The sequence below is a fragment of the Carettochelys insculpta genome, chromosome 11 (assembly GCF_033958435.1).
Source record: "Carettochelys insculpta isolate YL-2023 chromosome 11, ASM3395843v1, whole genome shotgun sequence".
NCBI classification, from domain to species: Eukaryota; Metazoa; Chordata; order Testudines; family Carettochelyidae; genus Carettochelys; species Carettochelys insculpta.
The window spans coordinates 10,433,402-10,450,227 of NC_134147.1; the positions used below are offsets into that span (position 1 = coordinate 10,433,402).

Consider the following 16,826-nt stretch of genomic DNA (forward strand, 5'->3'; position numbering starts at 1 on the left):
CCGCCAAGCAGTTAGCTCCCCTTGATGTTCCTATACCTGTAATATTAGAATACTTATTGGACCTCAAGAGAGGCAGGCTTTCTCTATCCTCGCTAAGGTCCACCTCGCCGCTATATCAGCCTTTTCGTCACACAGAGGAAGGTCCCATGGTATTCGCCCATCCTATCATTACCAGGTTCTTGAAGGGGCTGGTAAACCTGTACCCCCTCGGAAACCGCTTCCACCATCATGGAATTTGGGCTTGGTGCTCAGCACGCTATCGGGTCCACCTTTTGAACCATTAGCCACAGTTCCCATACGTCTCCTTACGATAAAAACAACCTTCCTCCTTGCAACTATGTTAGTCAGCAGGGTGAGTGAGTTCGCGGCAGTGATGGCAACGCCGCACTGTACAGTATTCTCAAAGGAGGCAGTAACCTTAAGGCTGCACCCAGCCTTTGTTCCAAAAAGTCTCTCCAGAGTCCAATCTTAACGAGCCAATAGTTTTACTTTCGTTTTACCCGAAGCCTCACAGGTCCGGCAAGGAGGCACGCCTGCATCTCCTAAATGTAAGGAGGGCGTTGGCCTTCCACACAGACAGAACTAAGTCCTTCTGGAAAACGGACAGGCTTCTAGTCTCTCTCACTCCTAGGTCAAAAGGAGAAGGTCTCTCTTCCCGGAGAATCTCAAAGCACATTGTTATACAGGGCACAATGTGCTTCGAACTTCGAAAGACTCCTTTGCTGGCCCCGCCCAGGGCTCACTCCACCAGGGCGGTGGCGGCATCAACAGCCTTATTCACGGGCATCGCGTTAACAGACATCTGTAGAGCGGCGACCTGGTCATCCTGTGACACCTTCGCCAAGCATTATGCCCTGCCTTGGGTATTCTGAGAGGATACCCGTCTGTCGACAGCAGTCCTCTTGGGGGCAAGCTGCACATAAACCGATTACCCACCTCCTTACTTGGGTTACTGCTGGGTAGTCACCTATTGTGGAGCACCCACGGGGACCACTCGAAGAAGAAAGAAGTTACTCACCGGTAGTAACGATGGTTCTTCGAGATGTGTCCCCGTGGGTGCTCCACCACCCGCCCATCCTCCTCGCTTCGGATCTCTGTCTAGTGTTTTTCAGGAGCATCCGAGGCGGCTGGTCAAGGAACTGGCGGGGACCAGATTGTGCACGTGGCCGGGGGCGCGCAGGGGAGCGGCGCGCGGCGGCGCATGCGCGATCCAGGAGAAACTGCTGGAAGATTTCCGATCTGCGGCACCGGGCGAGCCCAACACCTATTGTGGAGCACCCACAGGGACACATCTCGAAGAACCATCGTTACTACAGGTGAGTAACTTCTCTTTACAGGTGTAAGGCCAGTAATGGCTTAGACTCAGGAAACAGTATTATTGTCACAATCCTTATTACTTCTTTAATAGTTCTGTGTTGTGTTAATTAATATTTGAGGAATGTTGACTGTCAGCATTCTAGAGTAAGGTACCGTCTCATAACAATACAACACAATCAGTGTCATTGTAACCTTCCCGACACCAACTGTGTCTGTATCTGGACTGATGCATAAGATAGTTCAGAAAAGGGAAAGATGCACAGCGGACCATATAGTGAGCCTAGAACTGGAGGTACAACAAGGATAAGGGCTAGGAATTCCATGATAGTAGTCTTCCTACCTGTTGAAAAAGAATGACATGCTCTGTAGGGAAGGCCCCAACATACAGTATGCAATATAAATATGAATTGGACTAAAAGGGATAAAGTTTTGATGGCTGAAGGGCTTTTAAGATACAATGATATGAGCCCAAATCAAAACAACTGTATCAAAGACTATCTTAAAAATATAAATCAGAAAGGTAGTATTATTTGTTTCACTTTGTACAGTATTCCATTATTGAAAATGACCTGCAAAGTGGGCAGATGAGAATAGGTATTTCCCTTTTTTCAAATGCTTTATGCATAGTCCATATAGCACAGTCTTAAAGGTAGTTGTGGAAAAGCAAATTAGGCACTCCAGAGAATTTCTGAGTGAAGAAATGACTGAAGATTTACCTTATCGCTTATTAAAACAAAGGAAATGCTTTTAACCAGGAAGAACGAACTTATTTCTGTGTAATGAAAAAATTCAGATTCTTCAAAAATTTGTGCGCCTAGAAGTTGTGTTTGATAATATATTTACTTGGAAAAGTTACACAGCTAAAAGTAGGATGAATTTTTAAAAAGTATAGTTGGAAACAAATGGGGTTCAGCTAATAAGGTATTAGTGATGTGTAGAACATTGATATGACACTTTAGAGTATGGATGCAATGTTTTTGGTTCAGCCTGAAAAACAACTCTTAGAAACTCCAGGCCCAAGTTCTGTGAGTGGCATGTGACACAATGAAAACACCAGTAAGGATCTGCTGATATTTTACCATCTTGCACTTGGCATAGTCATCTTTTGAAAGGTGGCTGGCTAATAACTGATCTGCAAAACCATACTCACATCTTACATTTCTCCTTCTATTAGAATATATCTTGCTGAGGCTTTGTAAGTTGCTTAATTATGTGTATGTTATTGCTTGCATCATCCTATTCAATTGTCTCCATCTGTATTTTAAGAACTAAGTACTAGAAGACAGATACATTATTATCACTAGGCTGATTAAGCTAATACTTGCTTATTACTGTAGAATATCTATTGGTGCTTAACGTGTGCCTAACTTCAAGCATGAGACTAGGTCTGTTCATTTAAAGCATTTTGCTGAATCGGAGCCTTAAAGAATGAAATCTGAATTTCTTTTTTAAAAGTCTTAGTTCCTGGTTGCTTTATTTGGCATAGCCTCAAAATAAACATTATTGGAAAATTTCATAGGTTGTTTACTACTGTTTCTTTACAGTTTATATATACACGTACGCACCATCCACTCGATGTCTCTGTTCTGTTATGATACATAAATCACAAATAGTGTTAGGCTAAAAATATGACTTTAGCAAGAAGTACATGAGTGGTAATCATCTGCCCAAGATAAGCAGAGGTTTATAAAGACAGAATATGCCAAAAAATCATATTCAGAGAGACACTATGAAGCAATATGAAAAGTGAAGTAAAAAAGACTAGATAGTGATTAATTCCATAGTATGACAGTATAGCCACATTCTGACAAAATTGGAATGTCTAAAACTAAGATGTCAAGCTATATGTTTATATTTGCTGGAACACTGCTGCATTTTTACTTATTGTACTTATAAAGCTTTCTGGAGCTTGTTTTAACCTTGCAGTACAACAGCTACCAAAAATTCCAGCTTGTGCTAAAAATATATAAATACAATGAGGCAGTCCAATACGCATCTAAACAAAAAGATACAACTTTCTTAATCTGAAATGAAGAAAATATCAAAAAACAAATAGAAAGATGCTTCTGAAAACTAACAGGGAAGAACAGTTTGAAAGAAAAAACAGAGAGAGACTTGGAGTGACTGCATACCTGTTCCTATTACAACATTTGTATTTTAAATCTTGGCACAAATCACATCTGATGCTGAATCTGGTAACAGACCTCAATGAGTCAACAAAGGATTGCATCGTTTTACAGGAAGATACAAGTGTTACATCTTTGCTGTACTTAGAAATTATAGAAAAGCAGAGTGCCTGATACAGACCTGAAAGACTTTGCATGAGACAGCTGTTGTGCAAAGAAAAGTATAGCTGTGGTTTACTGAATTCAGCTCTGTTAGATTTCAGAAACCACCCTGGAAAAGGAACTGGCTCTCCAGGGCAGCTATTGAAGGGCAGATGAACTTCAAATTTTACAGAACACTTTCTGATGCTGATGGCACCCATGAATTTATGGGAGACAAAACAAGAAAATTGTTCAATTTTAACAAAGCTGTGATGTAAGAAATCTATGGAGCATCTTCCTGGACTGTTGTACAGTAAGCTCCCTTCTGACTAAACCCCCTCATCTCCGCATGGCCTGGACTCAGTCCCCACACACAGCTCCTGCTCACCCCCCATGCCCACCTCTAGCTCACCACCCCTCAAGAGTGACTCTGACTCAGCCTCCTGGCCCCGGTTCAACCCCCCTGTCAACTCACCCCCCCATGCCTAGCTCTGGATCAACACTCCTCATGCGAGGCTCTGGCTCAGTTCCTCCTTCCCCCCCACCCTGTTTTAAATCCCCCATACACAGTTCCAGTTCCATCCTCCTGCCCTGGTTCAAGCCCCCTCTCCGCCCCCAGTTCAACACCCCTGCCCTGATTCAAACCCTCCGTGGCCTGACTCACCACTCCCACGCACAGCTTCGGCTCAACTCCACCGCTCGCCCCCCCTGCAGCCCTAATCCATCCCAGCCTTAGCCCCCCCCACCTGCCTGCCCTCCATGGCCCCAACCTACTGCCAGGTTTAACCTTCTCTAACTGCCCCCACCCCCACCCTGGGACTTATCTTTCTGCTGCTTCCCTGGCTGCACGTGTGTTCCGCTGAGGAAAAAGCCAGAGCCCCCCTTATGCGAAATTCGGGTTACGCGAGGGTGTGTGGAATGCAGCCCTCATGTAACTTAAGGGTCTGCTGTATGGAGATGGCATTGGACTAGAACCATCAACTTGTACATAAAAGTTAGTGAAATTTTTGTGAACAAGTGACACAAGATGGCCCTGTAAGAGTATACTATATAACCAAAGAGCCCTTTTTAGAAGAAAAAGAGAATGCTTCTTAAACTTAGGGCCCGATTTTTATAATTATTCAGGTGCCTAACTCCCACTGATATGAATAATATCTGGAAGGTTATGTTCACAACTGTAAGGGCTGGCAACTCTTTGAAATAAAAGCTTTGGCTCTTCAGAAATTGGATGGCTTTGGCTTCTTTTTTCAGTGGAGAAGGACTATCATTTACTAGTAGCGAGTGCATTTGTCACATCCTGTTTATAATGGAGAAAACTACATTAAACCCTTGAAATGCATGATTTCGAGTTGTGCTTATCTCGCATTAACTAAGCGCAACTCAAAATCCCGTTCCACCCGGTCCTGGCTCAACCGCCCCAGCCCTGGGCGGCCCCAGTTCACAACCCTTCCTCACCCCCAAACAGCCCCGGTTCAACACCCCCCCACCCAGCTCACCACTCCCCACAGAGCTGCATGGCCCTGGGTCAACTCCACCCCCCCACCGTCCCTTGCAACCCTAACTCACCCCAGGCTTAACCCTCCTTGCCCTGCTTCCACAGCCCCAATCCATTGCCAAGCTTAACCCTCCCCAACTACCCTACTGTAACCCAAGGAATTACCTTTCAAAGGAGATCCAGGTGCTCCTGCTGCTTCCCCTGCTGCAGAAGGTGCATTCTGCCAGGGAAAAAGCGAAATTATGCAACTTATGCGAAATTTGAGTTACGTAAGGGTGCATGGGAAGGCAACCCTCACGTAACTCGAGGGACTACTCTACAAGTATAGCAAGAAGGCAGTATGCTTTAACTGTGCCATGAAGCCTCTACAAGCTCCATACCAGTCCCAAGCCTGGATGAAGGAAGAGGTGTTGTTTCACAGTCAGCGCATTGACAATACAAATGAAATCTGATGTCAGTACGACTCAATGATAAAAGATGCCGGCTCACACGTCACCTGGATAAACAAGGTCCGTGACACCAATCGAGCGACTGGGGTTGGGTTGATAAGTTGGCTGCTGAAAGAAAATTACAACTAACACATATGCTATCAATTGGAACATGGAACGTCCGAACACTGTGGGCAACTGGAAAATTACAGCTGCTTCAGAAGGAGATGGAGAGATACCGATGCGATATACTTGGATCAGCAGAGATGCGTTGGATGGCATCGGGGGAGATGTGCAGTTGCGAAGTTATTTGGTCAGGAAACAAAACGAAGCAGGAGTCCAATTACTTCTTAGCAAAACAGCTAGAAGAGCATTATTAGGATACAAACCAGTGACGACAAAAATGATGGTAGCGAGATTCAAAGCAAAACTGTTCAACATCTCAGTCATTCAGGTGTACGCATCCACGTCAGACAGCACGGAGGAAGAGATTGGGCTATTCTATAAAGTTATTTTTTATTTTTATATTCTATAAAATTATAAAGATCTGCAACACGAGATTCCAACAAAAGAACTGTAGGAAGTGGACACGGCGAGCGAATGACGGGAAGTCCGAGAACATGATAGATATACTTTTGATAAGAAGAAGATGGGTAACATCAGTACAGCACTGCCGAACTTTCCAAGGAGCGGATATAGAATTGGACCACAGTCTAGTGATCACAAACATCAATATAAAACTCAAAAGAAAGTGTAAGACACAGTTTAAGAAAAGAAGAGATGTGGCGAGGCTAGGTGAGGAAAAAACAGGGAATGCATACACAGCAGCACTCGAAGAGAAGATTAAGAATATCGCCACAGAGAAAGTTGCAGGGATAGGCACCACGATAGAAGATGCAATTGAGCAGACTGTTCCAGAAGAAGGGACAATCAATAGGAAGTGAATTACTCAGGAGACACTGAAGTTGGTTCAAGAGAAGAGAGAGTTGAAGATCAGAAGAGATATTTCTGAGATGGCAGAACAGCAATACAGGGTGAAATGCAATGAGGTAAGGAAAGTAGCCAGAAAGGATAAGGAGAAATGGTTAGAAGAGCAATGTGAAGATATAGAGAGGTATTACGGTGAATGTAAGACCATGGAGGTATATAAGACAATTAGGAATACTAATAAGGAATGGCAACCGAAGCAGATGGCGATCAAAGATGAGAACGAAGAAGTGCTCATGAACAGGGAGAAGATTGTGCAGCGATGCATGAGATATTGCACCGATCTATACAAAGCACAGTTGGACCCGAGTGTCTCAGAGACACTGATTGAAGAACTGAAAAAGATATCTCCACCGAGCATCGAAAGCAAGACTGATATTTCAAAGGAGGAAGTAGAAAAAGCAGTGAAATGATTAAATAACAAGAGCCCCGGAAATAAGAAGATCAAAGGAGAGACGATCAAATACAGAGGAGAAACCATGATTCAGGAAATACACCAACTATGTAATATAGCATGGAAACAAGAGAAGGCATCTAAGGAATGGACAAGATCCATGCTAGTGACAATACACAAGAAAGGAAGCACATTGGAATGCAAGAACTACAAAACGATTGCCCTAAGGAGTTATCTAGGCAAGGTGCTTATGATGATACTGACAGAGAGACTAAGATCACAGATAGAAGAACGTACAGCTGATGAGCAAGTGAGGTTCAGAAAAGACAGAAGTATCATACAGCAGATATTGACACTAAGACTGATAGCGGAGAAAGCTCAACGAAAGAACAAGAATGTATACGCTTGCTTCATCGATTTTCAAAAGGCATTTGACAGTATAGATCAGAAAGTGACTTGGGTGGCGTTGGAGTCGTATGGAATGGATAGCAGACTGATACAGTTGTTGAAGGATATCGGTGACAATGCGGAGGCAGTGGTGAGAACATGCAGGGAGTTGGGAAGTTCATTTAAAACTAATAAAGGTACAAGACAAGGAAATCCAATATCACCACGTATCTTCATCACGCATCTGGAGAGAGTGATGGACAAGATCAAGGAAAAAGTAGAAGGGATATCTGTGCACAGGAAAAGAAGTAACAACTTGAGGCTCATGAATGATACAGTTATCATTGAGGAAGATGAGAAGTTGGCGAAAATGGTGCAGGTGCTAATCAAAGTAGGGAAGCGGTACGGACCGATTCTGAACATTGATAAAACAAAAACAATGGTACTTGGAGAAAAGGAAATAAGAAGGAAAATCAATGTAGATGGTTATTGAACAAGAAAATGTAGAGAATTTCACATATCTGGGGAGCAACATAACGCATGATCTAGACTGTAGGAAGGAAATAGCAACTAGAATAACGAAAGCAAAAGAAGGCAGTGCATAAGATCTGGAAAAGCTAAACAATTAGTTTAGGTACGAATAAGATCTGGAAAGCAATCAATACGATCTAGAAAAATAAGATCAATAAGATCTGGAAAAGCAAAACAATTAGTTTAGGTACGAAGCTGAGCATCATGAAAATGTGTGTAATTCAGCAGTGTGAGACGGGTGATAAATCTTAGTCTACAAGGTTACACAGGACTTCTCATTGTTTTTTCAGACAAACTAACATGGCTACCCCCGATATGTGAAATATTTACATTTATTTTCCTCTACAGACTGCTTCACTTTCAGATTCTGAGAACTACACACTTTGCATCGGACCAGGGAAATGTTCCCGTGCTCACTAAACATCGTTTTCATCGGGACTCTCCTACATCTCTGAGCAAGTGCTTTCCTCTCCTGAAAGGTCACTGGTACAAAGTTTTAAGATGAAAGGGGACCAAGCCCTCAAACGTAACTAGCCCGGCTGCCCTGCACACCTCCTCTTCCACTACCGCACCAAAACCTGCTTTTCATCCAGTGACCCCCCTCCCCCCCGCTATATAAACCCCGGGGTCTCATTTTTGCTCCAACCCTGAAGTGGGTCTTACCCACCCAATACATGAAACTGTTCGTCTTTAAAGCGCTACACAGCTGCCACCAGCGCCGGCCCCTCGTGTCACGCCCAGCCCGGGCCAGCCCTTCCGCATCCCGCTCACACGCGGGGCAGAGCTGGTTTCCCGGGGAGTCCTCGCAGCTGTGCGAGCCAGGCCAACGGGGGCTGTGCACAGAGGGGCGAGCGGCGCTGCCGCAGGGCTGTGGTACTGCAGGTACGCCGGCTCTCCCCTCCCTGGGCGTCCGGCAGCCTTACCCCACCCACCCTCCGGGCGCCGGTGTTGCTCCGTCCGCACCCCTCCCTGCCCAGCGGCCGCTTCAGCCACGTTAACCCGCGGGAAGCCAAAGCCCATTTCTGTAGCGCACCTAAAATGGCGCGCGGTGCAGCTGGCGGCGGAGCGGTCCGCGCGTGGAGAGCTAGGCAGCAGGCGAGGCGGGCTGATGGGCCGGCGATGGGGGGAAGAGCTGAGCGAGGGGTGGGCTGGAGGAGGAGCTGGGCACGAGGCGCACAGAGGTGAAGGGGGAGCTGGGCAGCAGACAGAGCAGAGTGGGGGGGGGGTGGAAGCTGGGCGGGAGAGGAAGGGGGAGGAGCTTAGTGGGGGCGGGGAGCGCGGAAGGTGGCTGAGGAGCTGGGTAGGGGGCGGAGCGGGCAGAGGGGCCGGTGGTGCGGGAGATGGCGGCGGCGGCGCGCCGCTGAGGTGAATGGGACTAGGGGGCGGAGCCGAGCGGGGTAAGGGTCGAGTGGGGGGGAGGGGCTGTTATTCTGTCAGTCTGCGGAAGGAGCCCAGTCCCCCACGGTTCCTGAGGCAGGTCGCGTTGCCTCCCCTCCCTCCAGGCTGGGTCTGGTCCCGGGCCACACGTGGGTGCTGGCTCTGCTTTGGTCCCCTTTGGCGCGTTGATTAGGTTTAGCTGGGCCGGTTGTGGCTGGGCTGCGTCCTAGCGCTGACCAAGCACATTGAAAGGAAATGTTACCTGAGCACCACAGCTTCAGTCGGGGGAAGGAAGGTGCGTGTGTGCACATCCGTCTTCCGCAAGTTGTGTTCTCCCGTCATGCCTACAGAGCCCGGTTAGTGCACTAGAGATACTGGTGTTTGTTTGTAAATAACATCTATAGGCTCTGGGGAAAACCCCCGATAAGTCTGCACAGGCAACCTCGCCCCCTCAGTAAGTAGCTGTCAGGAATGACTCTTCTCGCTGAATGTTTTGTCTGTTTTAACAGCTTTAGTCGAATAAAATAATGGCAAATGCAGCTGGTGACACCAGCGATGAGCCTAGCAACCCAAAGCTGCAGTTTGTTCCCTTCACTAGTGCCTTGGATGTGGGGTTCTGGCATGAGCTGACACAGAAGAAACTCAATGAGTATAGATTAGATGACACGCCGAAAGGTATCAAAGGCTACTATTATAATGGTAGGTAGAAACTGAAGTTTTTATTAAATTATTGTCTTTTGTTTAATAATATTTCTGTTACATGTACAAAATATCCCACAGTCACAATAAAAGAGAGAGGAAAAAATTTTGAGAGTGGTATATGGCTATATAATTTGTGACTGTATAAAAAACAAGAGCATGTTATGCTTCAATGGGACAATTGGACACTTGATTCCAGAAACTTTATTTGATCAAGTTGTTTTTATTGTGGCATACTTGCTGCTATTGTTATTTTAAAATAAACTTTGTTTTTCTTCAGGTGATCCTTTTGGTTTACCAGCTCGTTTAACATTGGAGTTTAGTGCTTTTGATGTGTAAGTACCATATGTGGTTTTGACATTTAAAAATAGTGGTTAATAACATAGTTACACCTAATTAGCAGTCACGTATGAATGTACTTGGTGTGCATCTTCTAAGAGTAGTAGCAGAATTTAATGAGGCTCTGCACACATTTTATCTCAATTTGATTTTCTTAATTACCCTCATTAATGATTTTGAAAAGATACGAGCTACAACTGGAATTATTTGCCTGCACCTGATTGAACGTCTTATTAAAATCAAAACCAAAATCATTTAAAAATACTGTTTAACATAGGAAACCAAAGAAAATTGTGGACTAAGAAAAATTGTATGTAGCTTGAGATTAGGGTTATTTTAATGTTCTTATGGCAATATTATAACAACCAAGTTTTCACTTATTCTGTGAGGAAGAATTCCACTGCAGAAGGTACTGAGAAGAAATTGCTGCATAGGGCAGGTCAGAAAAATCAGACTAGATGTTCAAAATGGTCTCTTCTGACTTGAAATTCTGCGGATGTTGCATGTGCTGTATAATGTACCTTTTCTGATATTGATTTCTGCAAACACTGCAACTTTACATATGTCAATAGTTTTGTGGAAGTCTTTGAACTGTTTACATACATTGAATGCAGCATGTGTATGGTATAAATATTTGCCATGCTGGAGTCTCATTTACTAAACTAAACATTTTACCAGTAAATAAATGGAATAAAATAGACTAACATATTTAAGGAGTATTGTCTAGTTTAATGTTTCTTAAACTTTTTGAGTTCATGGAACACCAAAATATAATATTTTGTATGGAAACCTCCTGTGAAAATTTGCTTCAAAAAACAAAACAAAACAACAAAAAACAAGCAATGTATACATACATGGCAAAAATGTAATCAGGTATCCTAGCAATGAAGAAGTAACATTGTGTCTGGTTTTAATAACAAAAAATATATCATTGAATCAAAACAAAAAAGCAGTAAAGTAGCACTTTAAAGACTAACAAAATAATTTATTAGGTGAGCTTTCGTGGGACAGACCCACTTCTTCAGACCATAGCCATACCAGAACAGACTCAATATTTAAGGCATAGAGAAGCAAAAATAGTAATCAAGGTTGACAAATTAGAAAAAAAATTATCAAGGTGAGCAAATCAGAGAGCAGAGGGGTAGGGGGGGTGTCAAGAATTAGATTAAGCCACCTTGGAAAACTGTGCATCCTTGGAGCTTAATGGGAGAGCTTCCATTGTTTACTGTTAATGAAAGTTCTTGCAAAAAAGGCTACTATGCTACCAAGAGTGTCCTTGTCTCCTATCTAGGAATGCTGCCACCCCAGCACACTGCTGTCCTGCTGTTGGAACATTATATAACACCAACACTTTTGAATCTTTCAAATCGTTTGATAAGAAGTCACTTTTGGAAAAAGCAGCAAATGAGGTGCGTTTAACAATTATATACATTTGTAGAGAAAATAGAATTTGGAGAGGGGAGAAACTGTCATTCCCCATTGACCCATCTCAGCTTTGGTCTCAGCTTTGGGCTACCATTACTTTGGAGAAGGCAATTTAGTGTCTGCTGCTTGCTTCTGATCATCCCTGGAAAGCAGTAGTTAGATGATGATGCTCACTAACCTCAGTCCTGACTCTCATCTGTCTGATAGTAGCAGCACTCTTGGACTTGCTCAGGTATCTGTGTTCCAGGGACCTTTGTTTTTGTGAAACCCAGAAACCAGCTTTTGGGTTTCAGATTCTCACAGTTCACTTTGGGGCATAAGGAATGGCGTGAAGATTGAGCAGATGCAACAGCGGAGAGGTAACTCAGCCTGGCCTTTTCAACTAGAGGGGAGACGGTCCAATTGTCTGCTCTTTGAAGAGAACTTATATGAGAAGTCACTAAATAACATGAGATGGCAGAGAGAGATTTACAAACTTGAAAAAAAGTTTGCTTGAATTTTCTTTGTGCTCATTCCTAGATTTCCTAATTAGGTCACTGTTACATCAGGATTGTAAAGTTGTGGTTTTTTTTTTGTTTTGTTTCTCTCTTCTTTTTTTTCTTACTCATCACATCATTCAGAGTCATTAATTTTTTTCCCTTTTGTTGTTACTTGGTGCTCCTTTACTATGTGATAGATATGATGCCCTAAACTTAATGATGCCTCTTAAAGAGAAGTAGAGAAGTAAACACATGAAGACCGAGAAAACAACAAATACAGTCACAAGTAGAATGTTGATTCTGTTTTGTAAATGTTATTAAGCATAACTTTGCTTGTAACTTTATCTAAACATATATAAATTCTACAAACAACCAGTCACAAATTATAAATATATTCATACACCCATCCTCAAAGATATTCTTAGAGTCTGATGGGCTCTTCACCAATTAGTCATCAGTGGTTCCTGATGGAGTTTCTGTAGGTAACTCATTTTAATCAAAACAAAAAGCAGTCAAGTAGCACTTTAAAGACTAGCAAAATAGTTTATTAGGTGAGCTTTTGTGGGACAGACGTGGGTTTGTCCCACGAAAGCTCACCTAATAAACTATTTTGCTAGTCTTTAAAGTGCTACTTGACTGCTTTTTGTTTTGATAGTGTGTAGACTAGCACGGCTTCCTCTCTGTTACTATTCATTTTAATCAGTGTATCATGTGAATCTAACACCCTGCTCATGTATTTGTCAACCCTTTAACATTAGCATTGAGGTTTTAACATATATGGAAAAAGGAGAGATGAATGAACCTCTTCTTGTGCTTCTTTTTGTGATTTTTTTTCCCCCTTCCTTTCCACTGATAGATATGGGAGTCAATAAAATCAGGGGCTGCACTTGAAAACCCCATGCTCTTGAACACATTCTTGTTGCTGACTTTTGCTGTAAGTAAATTCAGTTTATTCCATACTTTGAATAGTAAAACAAAAGTAATAATGAAACATATCAGTGCAAAATAGTAATATGACTATTGTAGTTACTGGATTATGTTTCAGACATTCACGTTTCCCTATAAATTTAAAGAATTCTTAAATTCCGTATATAAAAATAAATCGTGGCAATTACACTCCTTGGCCAAATGAGGACTATAAGGGTGTACCTACACAGCAAAGTTATTTCAGAATAATGACCACTATTTTGAAATAGCTTCATGAGTGTCTACACAGCAACACCACTATTTTGAAATAATTTCAAACTAGTGGATGGTATTTTGATTTCCGTAAACTTCATTCTACAAAGAATAGCGCCTATTCTAAAATAGATATTTTGGAATAGGGGCTGTATAGATAGGAAAGAGGGACTATTTTGAAATCAACTATTCTGCAATAGCTTGGTCCAAAATAACGCTGCTGTGTAGACGTATTACTTGAGTGTTTCTGGGGTCTCTAGTCTGAAACAGGTTCTAATGTGTGTGAACAAGCTATTTTGGAATAAGTTTTGCTTATTTTGGGGCTTCCCTATAGTGTGGGCGTGTTTCTCTGGAACAGTTGATTTTTGGGAATAACTCTGTAGTGTAAACATGCCCTAAGAGTCAAGACTGATCAATGAACTTGCAGGCGTAATTCACTTATTCTCTGAGCAGTAGATTTGCAGGAATGAATTAGTGCTAAGAGAATATTGCCCAACAATTCCATCACAGGAGCACAAACACTCTTATCCACAGTATCAATCATGCAGTTCAATAATGTGTAATGGTTTATATTTTTATTTTGCTTTTCAACCCAAAGGATCCCAAAATGATTTGAAACCCACCCACAAATAGAAAAGTAGTAATGTAGTACTTTGAAGACTAAAAAATAATTTATTAAGTGATGAGCTTTCGTGGGACAGACCCACTTTTTCAGATCATAACCTTAACAGAACAGACTCAGTATATAAAGCACAGAGATCCAACAATTGTTATCAAGATTAACAAATCAGAAAAATTGTTATTGTTGGCAAATCAGAAGTGCAGAGGGATGGGGCAGGGGGGATGTTTGTGGGGTGAGGAAGTTAAGCGTTAGATCTCTGCCAGTGGCTTGCCCTTACATTACAGCATCAGGACACGAGGATGCCCCCCCACCCCTCAGTTGAACAGAGGGTCACAATAGCCATCTGTAAATTGGCTACTCCGTATAGCTACCGCTCCATTGGCCACCAGTTTGGCATGGGCAAGGCCACTGTCTTGGGGCTGTCGTCATGAAGGTGAGGCAAGCTCAGGCCATACACTCACCCAGGGGAGGGGAATCTCGTCAAAGGGGGCCTGTCAGGGACCGGGGGCCAGGAGGCGCATGGGGGGTGGTGAGCATTCCCTGTTACACCCTCGTGAATGCACACACCTTCCGTCTGATGCAGATGGTTTGGGCCATCAACACCATGCTTCTGCAGAGGGTGATCCGTGTGGAGGAAGTGAATGCGCCCATTGCCAGCTTCGCAGTACTCAGGTTCCCAAACTGCTTCGGTGCCCTGGATGGGACCCATATCCCAATCCACACTCCAAAACACAGTGGGGTTCAGTATATAAACAGAAAAGGGTACCACTCTGTGGTGCTCCAGGCCCTGGTGGACAGCAGGGGCCAGTTCCAGGACGCATATGTGGGCTGGGCTGGCTGCACCCACAATGTGTGGATGTTTTGTAACTCCGGTCTATGCCTCTGCATGGAGGCAGGGACTTACATCCCCCAGATGGAAGTCCTGCTCAGGAACACCACAGTGCCCCTGTGCACTGTGTCTGATGCCATCTGTTTCCTCCAGGCCTGGCTCATGTGGCCCTATACAGGCAACCCCAACCAGGAGCTGTTCAATTCCTGGCTAAACCACTCCCAAAATGTGGTGGAGCTAGAGTTCGGGTGTTTGAAGGGCCGGTGGCACAGTCTTCTAGCATGCCTGGAGGTGGGCCTTCTGAACATGCCCCAAGTGGTGGGTGCCTGCTGCATTCTCCACAATATTGTGGAGTATAAGGGGCAGGCCTTCATCCAGGGGTAAGCGGCTGACTGTGGCCCAGGCTACGAAAAGCCTGGCTGCAGCACCTAGCAGCCAGGTCCACTGGGATGGGGTCTGCATCCAGGAGGTACTCTGTGAGCACTTTCCTCAGGGACCTCACTAATTACCACTCCAGCCACCCCCAGCAGGTTCCCCCTATAACCCCCTCACAATCCCTCCCCCCCACAGCACAGAGCTCATGGGGATGTGGTCAAAATAACTATATTTAAACAAACCGTGCAGTTATTAACAGCATAGACCAGAACCATATAACTATGTACACATGGTGTGTGTGGGGTTAAACCACAGTGGGGAAGGGGACATGGGTGCACCTCATGTTGGGAGGCTTGTTGCAGGATAGGGGTGGAGAGCCTCAAGCCACTATGTCCCTGGGGTCCCTGGCTGCCCCTCGTTCGGGGTCCCTGGTGGCGCTGGGATGGGGTGGGGTGGATGGGAGGTAGAACCAGAAGGCTGCTTCTCTGGGAGGCTCGTTGGATGGGTCACCTGGGGGGGGGCAGCTGGGCCAGGAGCTCCCTGAAGGTTCCCGCAGCGTCCCTTAGGATCCCCATCAGCTCCCCCCAGGCCTCCTACCACCAGGTTGCCTCGGCTTCCTCTAGGCGGAGGCACTGCTCCATGACCTCGACCTGGCGCTGGACAGAGGCAGTGAAAAGAGGCCTTGCTTGCATCTGGTGCCTCCTGAAGTGCAGAAGCCCTGGTGCCCATGGTGGGGCTTCCTGGTCTCTGTCCTTCGCCTCTGGTGGGCTGTCCAGGACCATGGAGGGTGCAAGGCTCTCCTGGCTCTCTGACAGTGCAGCTGCAGTAATGTGAAAGAAAAGAACATCTCGAACTCCTGCCCTGTGGGCCACACCCCCCGTATCCCTGTGGGTGACAGGTTCCATCCCCTGTTCAATGCCAGGGTGGCCATGGGGGATCACAGAGGCAGACAGGGTTCCCGGCCCCCTGGGGGTGACATCCTTGCAAGGTCCAGTCCCGCCCACCCCCTCCCCCTGGAAGTGGGCCACGGCGCTATCCATGGGAGCAGGTGCTGCGTGCTGCTGGCAGCTATTACAGCATCCCAATGGCCACGTCCAGCTGGGCTGTGGCTGGCCAGGGTCCACTGGGAGTATAGGAAGCCCTCTGGCCAGTATGGAGCCCCTGCCTAGTGTTCCAGGGTGTGTACCCCGTCGGGTGCTTACCAGAGGGTCCATGGATGAACTCAGGGGATGCCCGGTTGGCAGAGGTGCAGCTGGAGGAGCTAGATGGGAGATCTATGGCCAGGTCTCCATCATCGCTCAACTCTCTGGAACTGGCTGTGGGACCAATTGTGGTGGGGCTGGCTGCAGGTCCCAGCTGCTCGTTGTCCCATGGTGGTGCTCCTTGGTGGCGCTGTCCAGGATGATGGGCAGACTCAGATGTTTTGGTCATGCTAGGTGCAGTAAGGTACTAACAACTATGTTGGTGAGAGAGACCAAGAGATGGAAGGAAAAATACAGAGAAGCCAACCCAAAGCAATAGTGGTGGGTTGTCATGAAGGACATGTTTGCAAGTTATATGGTAGATGTTATGGCCCAGAAAAAAAAGCCCTTTGGTGGGTCAGAGCTTGTTGAGCAGTTACCAGTTGATAAGATTAACACAAAGAAGAGAAATAAAACTGAAGAGGTAAATCTAGGGTAACTTCTAACTGGACTGG

At 45.1% G+C, this 16,826-nt stretch overlaps 1 protein-coding gene and 1 long non-coding RNA gene across 7 annotated transcripts in view; one reads left to right on the forward strand and one right to left on the reverse strand.

Moving 5' to 3' along the window:
- The window catches only part of ATG7 (autophagy related 7), a 357,839-nt gene that overhangs the window by 15,378 nt on the left and 325,635 nt on the right, over positions 1-16,826 (forward strand). The window contains exons 2-6 of one of the 6 annotated variants that reach the window (XM_075006212.1): positions 8,155-8,332; positions 9,693-9,882; positions 10,163-10,217; positions 11,513-11,630; positions 12,982-13,059. In XM_075006212.1, coding sequence (XP_074862313.1) covers positions 9,711-9,882; positions 10,163-10,217; positions 11,513-11,630; positions 12,982-13,059 — 423 coding nt within the window. In that variant the 5' untranslated portion in view covers positions 8,155-8,332; positions 9,693-9,710. Of the gene's footprint in view, positions 1-8,154; positions 8,333-8,559; positions 8,689-9,119; positions 9,172-9,267; positions 9,540-9,692; positions 9,883-10,162; positions 10,218-11,512; positions 11,631-12,981; positions 13,060-16,826 lie in introns of those variants that run through there. The other 5 variants (XM_075006211.1, XM_075006210.1, XM_075006214.1 and 2 more) reach the window with 5 other exon arrangements.
- On the reverse strand, positions 4,429-8,947 carry LOC142019383 (uncharacterized). Its single transcript, XR_012647047.1, has 3 exons — positions 8,840-8,947; positions 5,245-5,299; positions 4,429-4,881 (listed from the first exon to the last, which is right to left on the reverse strand). It is a non-coding gene; the product is annotated as an uncharacterized LOC142019383 (long non-coding RNA).